This window comes from Eublepharis macularius, chromosome 11 (genome assembly GCF_028583425.1).
Source record: "Eublepharis macularius isolate TG4126 chromosome 11, MPM_Emac_v1.0, whole genome shotgun sequence".
Classification (NCBI taxonomy): Eukaryota; Metazoa; Chordata; class Lepidosauria; order Squamata; family Eublepharidae; genus Eublepharis; species Eublepharis macularius.
The window spans coordinates 32,370,130-32,385,040 of NC_072800.1; the positions used below are offsets into that span (position 1 = coordinate 32,370,130).

The 14,911-nt window shown below is 39.1% G+C and overlaps 1 protein-coding gene across 1 annotated transcript in view; it reads left to right on the forward strand.

Moving 5' to 3' along the window:
• The window catches only part of ULK4 (unc-51 like kinase 4), a 259,528-nt gene that overhangs the window by 24,430 nt on the left and 220,187 nt on the right, over positions 1-14,911 (forward strand). Inside the window, exons 16-19 of the mRNA XM_054992150.1 lie at positions 1,276-1,322; positions 4,211-4,289; positions 9,595-9,702; positions 14,357-14,440. Of these exons, the coding sequence (XP_054848125.1) occupies positions 1,276-1,322; positions 4,211-4,289; positions 9,595-9,702; positions 14,357-14,440 (318 nt within the window). The remainder of the gene's footprint in view (positions 1-1,275; positions 1,323-4,210; positions 4,290-9,594; positions 9,703-14,356; positions 14,441-14,911) is intronic.

Genomic DNA, 14,911 nt, shown 5'->3' on the forward strand with positions numbered 1-14,911 from the left:
GAGGATTTTCTTGCTGATATGGTCAGTGCTCCTGTCTATACCCTGGTTGACCTCTGAAATGAGAAAACGACTTGTGCTATTGATATCGGGCTCTGACCTACGTGGTTCCACAAGGTTCCATCTTGCTTTTCTACGATGCTTTTCAACATCTATGTAAAGCCCCTGGGAAAGGTCATTTGGGCTGAGGTGCCACCAATATGCAGATGATGCTCAGCTGTATCTTGTGCTTCTAGCAGATCCCAGGGAAGCTGTAGAAACAAACTGCCTGGAGGCAGTTTTGGAATGGGTGAGGGCTAACAAACTGAAACTTAATCTTGACAAAACAGAGGTGCTACTTGTGTGGGGAAGGTCTGACTCAGGAAAATGGGTTATCTCCTGGGGTTGCACTCCCTCTAAAGGAACAGGTTCATAGGTTAGGAGTGGTCCTGGACCCAGGCTTTTTGTTGGATAAACCAGTGGAAGCAGTAGCCAGGGATGCCTTTTTCCAGTTTTGGCTAGTGAACGAACTGTAGCCTTTCTTTGGTGGTAGTCAGGGGGGAGATCTTGCCACTGTGGTGCATTCCCTGATAGCATCTAGATTAGGTTTTGTAATATGCTCTGTGTGGGACTGCCCTTGAAGACAGTCTGGAAGCTGCAATAGGTACAAAAAGCTGCAGCAAGACTGTTAACTGGAGTGGGTCATAGGAACTGTTTCACTCTAGTCTTGTTCCATTTATGCTGGCTCCCAGTTTGTTTCAGGCCCAATTCAAGGTGCTGGTATTGGCCTTTAAAGCCCTATATGGCTTGGGCCAGCATACCTTAAGGACTGCCTTCTCCCATATGAACCCACTTGTCATCTTTGGAGGCCTGTTTTAGGTGTCCCTTCCATCTGAGGGTATATGGGTGCCAAACTGAGAAAGGGACTTCTCTGCTGTGGCACCAGAACTTTGGAACTTCCCTTCCTAGGGAGGATTCGCCTGTCTCCCTCTATAGTTCTATACCACTAGCAAGTGAAGCCTTTTTATTCTGTTTGGCATACTCCCAATAACAGTTATTGGACCTTCTACTCTGTGGTTGTTGGTACGTTTGTCTATATACATATATTTATATTGAATTATTTTATATTTATTTTAAAATTCTTTATTGTTGAAATGTTTCCACCTTAGGGACCCTATTTTGGTAGAAAGGTCATATAGAAATATTTTAAATAAATAATGGTATAAATTTTTGCAGATGTGTTAATGTCTTATTCAGTAATTAATTATGAGTAATTTGGTATCTTTTAAAACTTTCTAGTTCACTGTGCTAATCCAGCAGCTGCGGATAGCTCCAAACTGGGACATGTAAGTAAAAGTACCATCTAACCATTTATGTTAAAAAATGTCATGATTCAAGGAGGCTGTATGTGCACTTGTACAAAAGGTTGGATGAAGCATGTGCATGCACCTGTTTAGTCTCAGGTGATGTGCCGTAGTCTGTGCAGATGAGAGGGCACTGCCTGTTCTCCTTTGATAGTGTAGACTAAGGTCCTCCCTGTTTGGGAACTTGTACAGTGGTAAAGTGATTAAAACTGGTTGGTGGTTCCTATGAGTTCTCTGTGGTTGTATCTATCAGTTCCTTCATAGTGGTCTAGCTTTCTAGCAAGGAAGGCTTCTTGCCCCCCAGTTGGAAATAGTGGACAGGCAATGCCATTTCAGCACTTACATGCACATCAAGGGTAGGAATGGAGCAATTATTTTAGAAGTTCTTCAGAATTTCAGAAGACGGCTGTGAATATTTTATCAGTTCTTGCAAGATTTGCCAGTTTTTACTTCGAAAGAGAAATGAATATATGGTATTTATACTAGTTGGACTGATACTACTATGATTCCTGTAGAAGTGAATGGAAGTTTTGCTCGTGGGGTTTAGTGAACTGTACTAATTGCTTATGCTCTGTTTCAGCATTTCTTTGGCTTTGTATTGGATTTTTGCTAATGTAATGTCTTTATGAGCTTGCATTTATTTATCCTATGGCATTGTTTATTGAAATATATATAGAACCTAGTTTCCATCATGCTTGAGGGAAGCAGAGCTTCTCTGGTCATTGTTCAGTCAGCCACCTTGCCTTCCTTGGTGGCTCTCTCCCTGTTCACAGTGTCCCTGAAACATTCCAAAGGCAACATAGTTGAAGAGCAAGGGATTTGGGATAGTAGGAGAGCAACGTGAAGCAGGACACAATATTGGAATTAAATCGATACACAGTAGTAGTAGGTTCAGTGTAGGGGGGAAAAAAGAAAAATTTCTTCATACAACAACATACAACTCTAAGAATTTACCACAAGATGTGATACTGGACACTAGCTTAGAGAAGAAGTCCTTGTTCAAAATAACGTGGAAGACTAGTCCCTCTGGGGATAGATCAAGATGGGTAGCCATGTTAGTCTGTCTGAAAAGCAGTCGAAAAGAGCAATAGTCCAGTAGCACCTATAAGTCTAACAAAATTTGTGGTAGGATATGAGCTTTCATGACAACTGAAGAAAAAGAGCTGTGACTCACAAAAGCTAATACCTTACCACAAATTTTGTTAGTGTTATAGGTGCTACTGGACTCTTGCTCTTTTCTCCTTCTAGGGATGTACTGTTTAGGGCAACTCTTTTTTTTTTTTTTTGCTGGTCATGGGGTACTCAAACAGGTATTCCTTCACCTGCAGTGGGGTATACAGGGGTATACTCCTGTAACAATACTTCTGATCATGAAACCTGCCTCTCAGGTATCTTTAAAAAGAAGTTATATCCAAATTCATGGTAAGTCTGTTGAAGGCTGTAACCATCGGCTAAATGGAATCTTTATGTTTAGAGGCAGCATATCTCTGATGACCTGATGCTTAAGGCAAATGACAGAGGATAACTATCTCCTTCATGCTTGCTCTCTTCCCAGGTAGCCACTATATCCTTGATCCACTAACGTATGACATTCTTAATTAGAGGGGCTGGGTGAGTAGGGGGCATGGAAAAGGAGAAGTTTTCTCCTGCCTTGTAACCATACTGTCAACCCTTCCTGTCACATTCGTGGACTATTAATATTCACCTACTCCATTAAAATAATTTCCCCCCAAATTTGTTACTGGTAAAATATGTATGTGGAAAGAAAGGATATAAGAACACATTGCAATTTTATATTAATATGAATTTACATTCTTATCTGCTCTTGATTGCTAGCTCATTAACCTTTCTATTCACAATTTATTCTTACTGCCCCATTTGTTTTATATTTATTCTGTAATCATAAAAAAGAGAAAACAAAACTTCAGATATTTCATTGCAATAATGCCCTCTTCTGGATGCTTTAGAAAATAGTTTAAATCATGTTTTAAAAAAATAGGATTAAGGGATAAACAATATGTGACTAGTCTGATTTTTCCTTTTGACAGTTTTGTTTTGAATGACTGAGGAAGAGAGGGAGGAAGAAAAATATTTTAACCCTCTTCTTTTCTGCTGTCTGCTCAATATCCACTCTTCCCACAATTTTTCCCTGTACAAGGAAAGCGATTTTCATCTCTCTTTCATGGAGCTCAGAGTAACCATTACAGTTCTTCCTTCTCCTTTTCATCTTCATGACCTATCTGTGAAGTAGGTTTGGCTAAGAAGGTGTGTTCCTGGCCAAAGATCACCATACATAGTATGGAGATTTGTGCCCAGATTCTAGTGCAGCACTCGTTCCATCGCACCTCATATCTCCCCTCCCACAATGGGGAAAGACTACTGAGCAAATGGTATGGAGTGTACAAACAGAAGGAAGGGGGAAGTTAAAGCCCCTCCCCACCACTGGCTCTTCATTCCTGATTTCAGCCTTTCAGTGCTGCTTTTTGGACAAAGCGTTAGGGGAAAGAATTGTGGAACAGACCATCTTGTCTAACTCACCCTCTTTGCTTGCTAAACTACAGACTTCAGATTTTCAGAGGGTAAAATATATCAGGTATTGTATGCCATTCTGATCAGCCTTTATTCATGCTGTGTTTCTCATCACATATTAGAGTAAGGCTTCTCATGCATACATATTTGTGGGCAGCCTGTTGCTTTTGAGGTGGGTATTTTACAAGTATGTGGCTTTCATAAAGTTATTTATTTATTTGTAGCTCATCTTTCTCACTGAGACTCAAGGTAGAAAAACAGTGTAAAACAAAAAAGGTATCAGATATTAATATATCATAAACAGTGTAGAAAGCGGAGTTAATAAATGTGTTTCATTGCAGACGTGCCAAAGCAGCTCGAGTGATTGGTCTACTGGCATCACATACATCTGAACTTGAAGAAAATGTTCCAGTTACAGAGGTAGTATTCCTTGCTAATCCAAAGTTTATATTGTCAGTGTATGGGCAAAAACCCTTTATAGTACTCAATTAGACTTCTATTTAAAAGCTGAATTGAGATAATGGTGATAGCTAAAGATTTCTTATATTTTTATATCCTCTTTCTTCAAGAAGTTCAGGGTTTTCTCCTCTGCTTTTTATCCTCCAAAAGAGTCATCTGACAACATTATGACTGAGCAGAGATTGGAACCTGAGTCGTCCTAAGTTCAACACTATCAAAATACCATATTGTTACAACAACATTGCTTGGCTTCCCCAAGACTCCCTAGGCAAAAATAGCATCAAATAGTTGCTACCTAAATGGGATATATGTGTAAGACCTTAACATTTGGAACATTCTCCTTGTATGTCAGGTCCAACCCACGCACTTATGGGCAGTCTTTATCTTAGAATCACTGTCAGGTTATATTGGGGTCCCAACTTGAGCAACACTTTATAATGGGGCACAGAAGGATTTCAGAAATAAAACAAGACAAGGTAGAAGACAGAACAATTCAAATATTTATTGGAAAAATATAGAAAGCAGGGTGAAATAAACTACACATGTACATACCCACCCACCCCCACACAGGTATGAAACCAATAAGTAACCTACCTAATACCTAGAGGGAGCTTGCTGTAGGGGCAATGAAGGGGGATAAAGAAAACATACAAGCCTGATCCTGGTGAGGGTTGGGGTCTGAGAATTCAAGTATAGAAAATGAAAGACGCATAGCAATGTTGCTCGGTGATCGGGGTGCGGAGGTTGAAGAAGGGCAGTGACATAGAGACTGAGGCCTGTGCAGTTTTACAGGGGCAGTAGGTGGGGTGATCCTACTACAAGATTACAGAGGTAGATGGGGCTACTTTTACTGACAGACATTCCTATTATCTGGATGTTTCAGCCCCTCTGGATTGAAATTGAACTGTGGGCCAGATTTTGAATTTTACGGGATGGTTTCAAGTGAACTACTTCCTAATTCAACCAGGAAGATTTTAGGATTATTACATCAGTTTAGGTGGTATTGCTCAATCAGAAGAGATTTCACAGTTTATGTTTGGGGGGAAAAGTCCATTTGGGATTAATGACTTCTTTGAGATGGTTGATGGATTTTCATTTGGTGTTAATGTTTGGCAGATCCTTCCATGCATTTGGACTATTAGTACTGCCAATCTAAGAGACGTCTCTGGGGTTCTGAATGTGGAAATTGCTGATGAGATTGCCTCTAGAATCTTGAGAGGGGAAGAGGTTGATAAGATTGCCTCTAAGTAGACCTTTTCTGTGAAATTGGAATATTTCTTTGTTCATATACCTAGTAGCTACTGGACTTTGCTAGGTACCTTGTTGTGTATACTTGTGCTGAGCTTTCATGTGCACTCCAGGACTTGGGGGAACCTGATTCTAGGAGGCACACACGAGTCTTGGGGTGGGGTGGGGCTATCAGGCCAGCTCAGTGGGCTTCATTGTCTTGCATTAAGCAGTTTGTCAAATATTTAAATATTTGGATATGCAGCTCTATAAACCTTTTTAAAGTCTAAAGGGCGATAATATGTCTTTATAGTGGTACAAAATCAAAAGGATTTAAATTTCAGGGTCTAGTGAAAATTTTTGTCTTCATTTCATTGTATAATCAAGATTAAAAGATAGAAAATGGCATAGATACCCAAGAGAATCTTTATCTTTCGGGATGCTCTAGATTTTGTCCTTGTTTAAGCCATCTAAAATTAATTTTTGTATGTGAATGATTTATATGCTTGTCACATCCTTTAAAGACGATAAAGGTGCTAGATGCTGGACTGAGCACATATAAATGTTCTAAGGAAAGGGATGAAAAATCTAAGATCATAATTTCTATCATTCTAAAGGTTGCATGGATCAAATGTTCTAATGGCTGATCGCTAACATGAGTCATGTGAACTGATCTGGGTCAAACTCATTTAAAGCAAGAAACGTCTTAAGAATTTCAAAGGAAACATCCAGCTGCTCAAGACAAGGAAAAGCACCTCTAGTAGCTCTGGCTACACAGCCCTGTTTCCTGGAAAACAGCAGCACACTCCTGTGTCAGCTGTGTACATGTGCACACATGTGTGTTCTTGAGTGTAGGAAGTTATTGGCACTTTTGGGTCAAGAGAGGACTTCCAAGGCTGCTCTAGCATTGTGTTTCCTCTGCAGACAATGCAGCTTGCGGCTTATCTTCTGGCTTTAAAGAGCCTGGGAAAGAGGCACCTCGTACACTACGGCGGAAAGAAATTTGGGTGATTAGCAGCAGAATAAATAACCTACGTCCTTTTTTGTCAAAGTCTGTCTCAGAATCTTATTTCATAATTACTAAATTATTCAATATCACCTGGAAAGGTCAATGTACTATTATACAAGCCTCCACCAGAGGTCACTGGGACATAAACATTAAATACTGAAGTTTTAGCTCTTCTGGATCTGGTGTTCTGTAGACTAGGCAGGGTTAAAAATTTAATAATATATTCTGCTTAGGCTTTCACTAGTCTGATGTAATAGGAAGGATATCTGTTTACTTTAAAACCAGGGTACGGTTGGAGAGGATGTGATGCAGCAGCCTTGCTGAAGTTGGTATGGATTAGATCAGTTCCTGATGAAAAGATTTCTCCTGGGAATACTATCTTCAGTACTATGATAGCAGAAAAAGTGAGGATATAAATGCATCTTCTTTTACATCAAGAAGATGTGAAGATTTCCCACATTGCCAGCCCATTTCAGAGACTCTTATATGCTGTGATGGACAAAACAAAGTCCACCCCCTTTTTCATAAATCGCAATCCCCTTTGTACCTTAGTCTGAAAAGGAAGCCAGCAATGGCTAACCAGGGCCCTTGGAACAGGTTCAGGCTTTTGCTGTGCCTCCAGATGCTTCAGAGCATAGTGTGGCGCGGACTGGTTGATAGTTCTCCTACATAGTCTTTCAGGTTTATTTGGAAGCTGTGGTTTAAGAAGGCTTTCTTATAATCTAAAATAGGTCCCCAATGTGATGCCTATGAGCGCTTGGCTCATAGATACTTTCCCTAGTGCCCACTAAGTGTTTTTAGAAAGTAGGTGGGGCTTTTTGCCCAGCAAGTCTTTGGATTGCCCTTTGGAGATTTGATTGGCTGTGCATTTTTTTAAATACACATTGCTTTGGCAGCACCTGCAACTGCAGCACAAGGATCTTCACTGTATGACTGAAGGTAAGCTGTGGCAGCCATTTTGTGGACCTGTGATCTAAAAGGTTAGGAAATCTGTGGAAGAAAGTGACAAAATAACAGCTTTCAAAAACCAGAGTAATCTGGCAGTTACTGGTGCTCTCTCCAGTCTGACACAGTCACACTATATTAAGAAACTGTATCTCTATATCTCAGTAAGTTAAGGTTGAAATTAAATCAAAAGAGTTTTTGGCTAAACATTAGGAAGAACTTCCTGACAGTTAGAGTAGTCTCTCAGTGGAACAGGCTTCCTTGAGAGGTGATGGGGTCTCCTTCTTTGGAGGTTTTTAAGCAGAGGCTAGATGGCCAACTGACAGCAATGCCAATTCTTTCAACCTAGGCAGATCATGAGAGGGAGAGGATGAAGGGTTACATCAGTACTTAGGTTTCGTGGCCCCTTCTTACATGCCCAGGTAATGTCAATCACCACCTTGGGGTCAGGTAGCAATTTCTCCAAGTCCAATTTGGCTAGGGATCCTGACGGAGTTTTGACATCATCTGAGCATGGAGCAGGGGTCACTGGTTGTGTGTGTGATGGGAAGGTACTTGTGAATTTCCTGCATTGTGCAGGGGGGTTGGACTAGATGGCCCTGGAGGTCCCTTCCAACCCTGATTCTATGAAATATAGGTTCTTCACTGAAGCAGACAAGCAGCTTATAATGTTCTTTATTCTCAAATTGTTGCTTATTCAAATTATCCAGATATATGTGTTGGTAACCTATGGCAATTTTGAACTATTTCTGATTGTCTTTTACTCTGCAATTGTTTTATAATTTTAAGCTTATTGTCTCCTTGAAATCTCAACTGTATTCTATCTCTTGTAGAGAGCATGTACAAATATTTCTCTACTTCTGAAGGAACAGTATCCTCTCAGCTTAATCCCATTGAATATTCGTTCATTTGTGATGTAGGTTTAGAGTGAAGTACATGTTTAGAATAATGATGTGGTCCAGTCTTGATGTATTTCTATAAATTGGTCAGGTGATTACCTGGGTTTAGGTCAAAAACTGCCTTCTAACAGACAGGTGACCAAGTCATAGCAAGAACATTCTTTCCTTCTGTGCACTTTGAAAGGAAGCTTTATGCAAGCATATGACAGATCAGAGATGACGGTTTTGCAGTGTGTTAGTTGTTACTATGCATATGGAAAAAATTGGAAAGCCATCTTAAATGAGCACGTGAAATTGTTCAGTAGAAATGTTTAACCAGTCTTTTGCCCTTTCTTTTTTTCATGCAAATTAATGCGAGACAAAAATCATTGCGACCGATAAATTTTGGAAAACCTCAAGAATAGAACTTCTTACATGAGACATGTTCCTTGTTACTTGAAATACTCATCTATGAATTTGTATGTTAAAAAAGTCAGTATCAAACCCATTTAAGTAGCTCTTTGGTTCTCTTGCATTACTTGTCAAATATGGATAAAGCTGGAGTTTGCTTTTCTACAATTCAGTCAGCTGGAAAATTAAATTTAAAAGCCAGCCAGTGAAGGGGGAGGGGAGATGTTCTACAACTTACTTGTTTGAGTTTTGTCTTGATTGGTCAGAAAATGGCCATTTTTGACCCGTTTCAGGCAGGATCAGGGCCAAAACGGCCATGACCGGGTCGGTGCCGGGTGGGGGAGGCTTTCCCCACCCGGCACCATCCCGATCTGGGCTGTTTTGGCCCTGATTGTGGCCTTTTTGGCCCCAATCAAGGCCTAAACGGCCCAAAATGTTTTCAGGTCAGATGGGCAGGGCCACCTGGCTTGGAGGAACTATGTTCATCAATGACTACTACCCGTGATAGCTAAATAAGAACCGCCTGGTTCAAAGGCAGTGTACTTCTGAATGTTAGCTTCTAGTAAATGATGGGGAAAGGCTTTTGCTTGTGGCTTCTGGAAAGGATGTTGAACTAGATGAACCTTTGGTCTGATCCAGAGGGTTAGATTTTGTGAATTAATAAATAGTAACTCTTTGGTAGGTTTTGATGGAGATAATGTATTTTGTTTTCCCTTTATGTTGTTGATTTGAACAGGGGACATTCTGTCCAGTGGTGCTCCTCGTTCCTGCTAATATACTGTCTTTTTTTCTCCAGGCCATCACACTCTTAACTGAACTGATCAGAGAAAACTTCAGGAATAGTAAACTAAAACAGTGCCTTCTACCTACCCTTGGGGAATTGTTTTATCTTATGGCCAGCCAGGTAAGACAAATAGATAAAAATTTCTCTAATTACATATGTATAAATAAGCAAAAAGATGAGCATCCTAGAAAGATATTCTTAGGATTCCTGAATCCTCTGGCTGTGTCATTTGGAATATAGTTTATATTTTTTCATTTACAGGGCATAAGCAAAAAGTGGTAGTTTAAATTTTATAGTATTAAGTAACTTCTTTAGGCTGTTGTAGGGGGATATTGTTGTTAGCCAATGGACTTACATAACTTTAAAATGGGGTATTATACAAATTCATTGAAGATATGTTCAGTGAACATATGGACAAGCAACACTTGGGAAGAGCATGTTAAGCTTTCACCCCTACCCCATCCATGTTTCCAGTATAAGTCCCTCCCTCAGCTTTCTCACAGGAGAAAGCTTTAAGGATTGGTTTGTATGTCTCTTTTCTGCTATGGGACCATTAGCTAAGTGTGGAGAAGTCCCCTTCCTCTGACGCTTTCTCATTTGAAGCAAGGCAATTTTACTGTAGCATAAGCTTTCAAGGGCCACAGCTCTCTTCGTCAGATGCATGGAGGGTATGAAGAAACTAGCAGGAGATGAGGGGAGGGAGGAGTAGATGCAATCAGTTGCAATAGTCATGAAAGAGGTGGAGTGCACAATCCAGGCTGGGTGTGACCCCTTCCCTCCATAGCTGAATCTGAATAGAATGCCTGAAAGGCAGTTACTTCTGATAATGAGATAATGACCATTTTTTTTGCATTTGGAAAGGAAGATGATGTCTGTTTGTATCTGTGCCAGTTTCTTCATGAGGTTGATGCATTCCCTCTCCATTCAGCTGAATGCGGTGCTTTCCATGGTCATAGATCCAGAGGAGTTAGCCGTGTTAGTCTGTAGTAGCAAAATAGCAGAGTCCAGTAGCACCTTTAAGACTAATCAACTTTACTGTAGCATAAGCTTTCCAGAACCACAGTTCTCTTCGACAGATGCATGGAGGGTATGAAGAGGGTATAAAATATCCAGAGGTCTGATTACAGTTTCTTAATTATCATGAAGGAAAGTGGGTCACTATCATAAATAATTAGGTTTGAAAAGTCTTTCCTGTATTCTTTTTATTCTTTTACGACCAGATCTGATTGAGAAGGAAGTTCCTATAGTTCTAGTCTAAAAGATAACTTTGTATTGTGTTGTGTTGTAACATTGTGTTGTAATAAGGGAGATAAATTTTAAAAGTATTCTTAAATGCAATATTTTCAATAGGACATCTCAGAAACCCAATGAAGTCCATTTTTCCAAGCCATTGGACCATATTCTCTGAAATGTGAAAAGAGTTAGTAGATAAAAGATTCAAAGTATTCTAAGGGCCTTTCTTTCTCCCAGCTTACTAAAAATATACTAAAAAGTTTTATCCTTAAATGGTCTGGTATATTGTGAAAATTGAAACAAATTTCTGATATTTCTATAAACTGATCCTTTGTTGTAATTTTTCTATTTCCTCTTTTCCATGCATTTTGTTTCTTACTGGTTTGTTATTTCTTGATAAGATGTTGTAATTTCCCCAAGCACAGTCACTTAGATCCAGACTAGTGTTTCGATGGGCACAAGGATTTCCTCCCACAGAGCCCAGTTTTCCTGCCTCCCCTGTACCCCGGGAACAGGATTTTGGGATGCTGCTGGCTTGGGGAGGTGAGAAAGTAGTGCTTTGTATGCAGAAATCTTTGTGCCTGTTGGAGATACTAGTCTGGATTCAAGTCTGGGGAATAGGGTCTATTTTGGTTGATTTTTCTCCCTTCCTTAGCAGCCCACTGAACTCTTTGGAATTATACCTCTGGGGAACAAAGGACTTTCTTTAACAGTATGGGTAGTGAAGTGAGGGCCTGTGTTAGAGGGGCATTGATTCAGTTCCACTGGCAGAAAATGATCTTGGATTTCTGCTTATGTCTGTAGCGCAGGGTGATGAATGGAATGTCAAGTATAGGGAAGTAATTTCAGATATTACTTCATCGGTGGGTTGTTGGATTATTTGAAGTAGTGTTAAGATCATACCACTTTTCCAGTGTTAATCAAGACAAGTTTTTGGGGGGACATCATGATAAAGAATGCTTGCAATGATTGGGACCATCCCCTAAGGCACAGAATATCTTCTGGTAATTATTGAAAATGTAGATATCAAAGGAAACTTAACTTGATATTTTAAAGAGAAGAGAACACTTGGGGCAGGAGGAAGGGTGTGAACTTGAGAAGAGACTGTGGAGATGGAAAAAGTAGGAGTGAGGTTCGAAGTATGAGCAGAAAGTGGGGGAAGAAAGGAATAACAGTTTTGTGGGGGAAAGGGGGGAGTAATCAAAGACAGAGCAAAGAAACTTTACAGACAGTAACAGTGAGATTAAAGAAGATAATGGAATTCACGCCTTAAAGCTTTTGATGTCTGAGTTTCAGCACGTACAAAGCTAAGCACTATATAGGGTGCCATAAATTCTCTGGCTTCAGATGAGAGTGTGGCTGTTTTGCTTGAAAGAAGCCCTCTGTTTCCCCTTGGTACCAAACAACAGATACATTTCTAACAACTTCTGAGTCCTCTGCTGCCTGTAAATTTGTCTAATTGTGGGAGTATTAAAATCATTTGATTCTGTATTCTAGGTTTCGTGCCTAATATTTTTATATGCTTTCTCAGAACAGCAAAAGTGATTTATTTACATAGCAATAGAAAAGCATGTCATCAGTAGAGTTGTGTGTTTGATTTTTTTTGTTCGTGATGAGAAATTATAGTTGGCTTCCATGTGGAAATAAAACCTAAAAAGGTCTGCTTTCCTGGAAACATATCCATCTTTTAAGAATTTTGAATTTTACCAGTTCCTAAGATCACTTGCTGAGGACATTAAGCTGGAATAATCAAGCCAGAAGCAACAATATAAATGTGAGATAATTTCAGTTTAACAGTGAAATCCTAAATAGACTTACTGCAGTCAAAGCCTGTTGATTTCAATGGGGCTAGACTGGAGTAACTCTCTTTAGGATTTCACTGTAAGTTACTTTTATTATACTCAGAACTGTTCACCTCTCAAGTTATGAATTTTTTTCTATCACTGAAATAAAATTAATCAAACATAAACTTAGAAAATATTGATAAAACAAATGGGCTTCTGAATTCAATAAACACACACGTCTATTTTAGTTTCGGTTTTTATTAAGCAAAGGAGCATCATTGCCTCAATTGTTCAAGATGTACAGATTTACTCTATTCTTGAACTTGAGAGAGTCTGGAGACTGCTGTGAGTGTACTCATTCTGTTTGTTTTAAATGTTTCCATGTTTCAGTTTATGTTGAAATGTAAATCCTGTGTAGAGGTGGTCCAGGGGTACTGGTGTGAGAGAGAAGTGAACAATTGTTTGCTTTATATACAGGATCCCACAGTCTTTCAAATATTACTGATAATACCACAGAGTTGCATCACTGTAGTAGCTCGCACACTGCTGATGGTAACAGTACCAGACTAGGCTACGCTGTAAATCAAATATTTATATATCTTAATTTTAAGGTTGAATAATATGTCCAGTTACTCAAAATGGGATTCTATGTTTACAAATTTTGTTATGGCAATTGTATTTTATGCGACTAATAAAGCTAGTAACATTCCAGATTCAAAAGTCAACTCAAACATGACAGAACAAGGGGGAAGATGTTCTTTGATTATGGAGTAGCCGCTAAGAATGTTTTGTGTGTTCTTGCTCAGGTTGATTTTGTGTGGTTTTGTGAGGATAAATCAAAGATACTTTTGGAGAGCTCCAGAGGAAGAAATGATCTCTTAGGTAGCTGTTTGAAGATTCTGTAGTCAGATATAACTTGTTCAGACAGGAAAGATGGGCGTAAATCACTCCAAACAGCTCTTTTCCTGAAGAGGCAAATGTCCATTTAATGCAGTTGATGAAGTTTCAAAATAACCATTAAAGCTCTAAGTAGTAATTATTTAATTACAGTGTCTGCATATGGTAAGAATATTGCAATCCCTCCCTTTTAGTTTCAGACTTGGATTTGTTGTTGAATTGTTCATTAATTTTGCTGTGAGCCTTAGGACAAATCAAAACAAAGCAGCCCTGATGTAAACCTAGAAAGTAACCTGGAGAATACATTTAAAGGCAGTCAAGTGAGATCTTGTTTTAAGTTACTGTTTAATGTTTTAAAGATCCAGAGAAATTTGATAACACTCATATCTATACTTTTACCTTTTCTTGTTCTAAAACTCTTTTAAGAATCTGATTTATTTTCACACTGTAAATGAGAAAAAAATATGCAAGCAATCTGCCTTGAGGCTTGGCATAGGGAAGGAGAGAAATCTAAAAAATAATTATAGTGAGATGTCAGCCATCACTGTATACAACAACAAAAAAGTTGAGATGTGCTTCATCCCAATTGAGTTTGCTGTCCTCAATCATTTTCATTTGACAAATATGTTTTCTCTTAAAAATGACAATATGGCTAGTAAGTTGTGGTTAATATGTACACAAAAGTTACATTTTTAGCAAAATCAGTTTAATAATGGTGTTTGCCATGGCATAGAAGGCATCATTTCAAAAGTAGGCAGGCTCATATCAGTTGTGATTTTTGAAATTATAATTTTTACAGTAAAGACTTAACATAAGTTGGGATATCTGTTTTATTTCTGGCCCTTCTACTTCCTTTACAGGAAGAGAAAAAAGAACACCCCAGAGAGAACGGGGCCCTTCCTTCAGCTGCTTACACCGTGCTAATGAGGTGCCTTCGGGAAGGGGTAAGGCTCTTTTGCTGTCCTCAGTAGAATCTCTCCATTGTAATAACCCTTTAGGCATTGTGTGAGGATTGTAGCCTGCAGCAGTGCAGGGCCTTATCAACCAAGGATTGCTCCTGAATTTAAATAATCATAAGACCGTGACCCACAGAAGAACAAAGGACAAAAAATAAAGTGGCTCTTCCTATAGGCTCAGCATTTACAAATTGGTATTTGATTTTGACTTTGGAAATAAAATTCACTTGGTTAATGTTTTATTCAAATTACAGAGTTCTTAAAGGAATGCTTTGCCAACTAATACAATCCCTGTCAGAGTGTGCATATGTAAAATCTTGCTTTTTGTAATCATTAGTTCCCCAAACTTTTTTTGGCTGTTTGTATCTTTTTTTGGGAAAGATGTCCTTCTTTCAGAAGCTAATACCACATGTTTTTCCTGTTTCATAAAATGGAAAAAGAATGGCTTAGCGCCAGGTA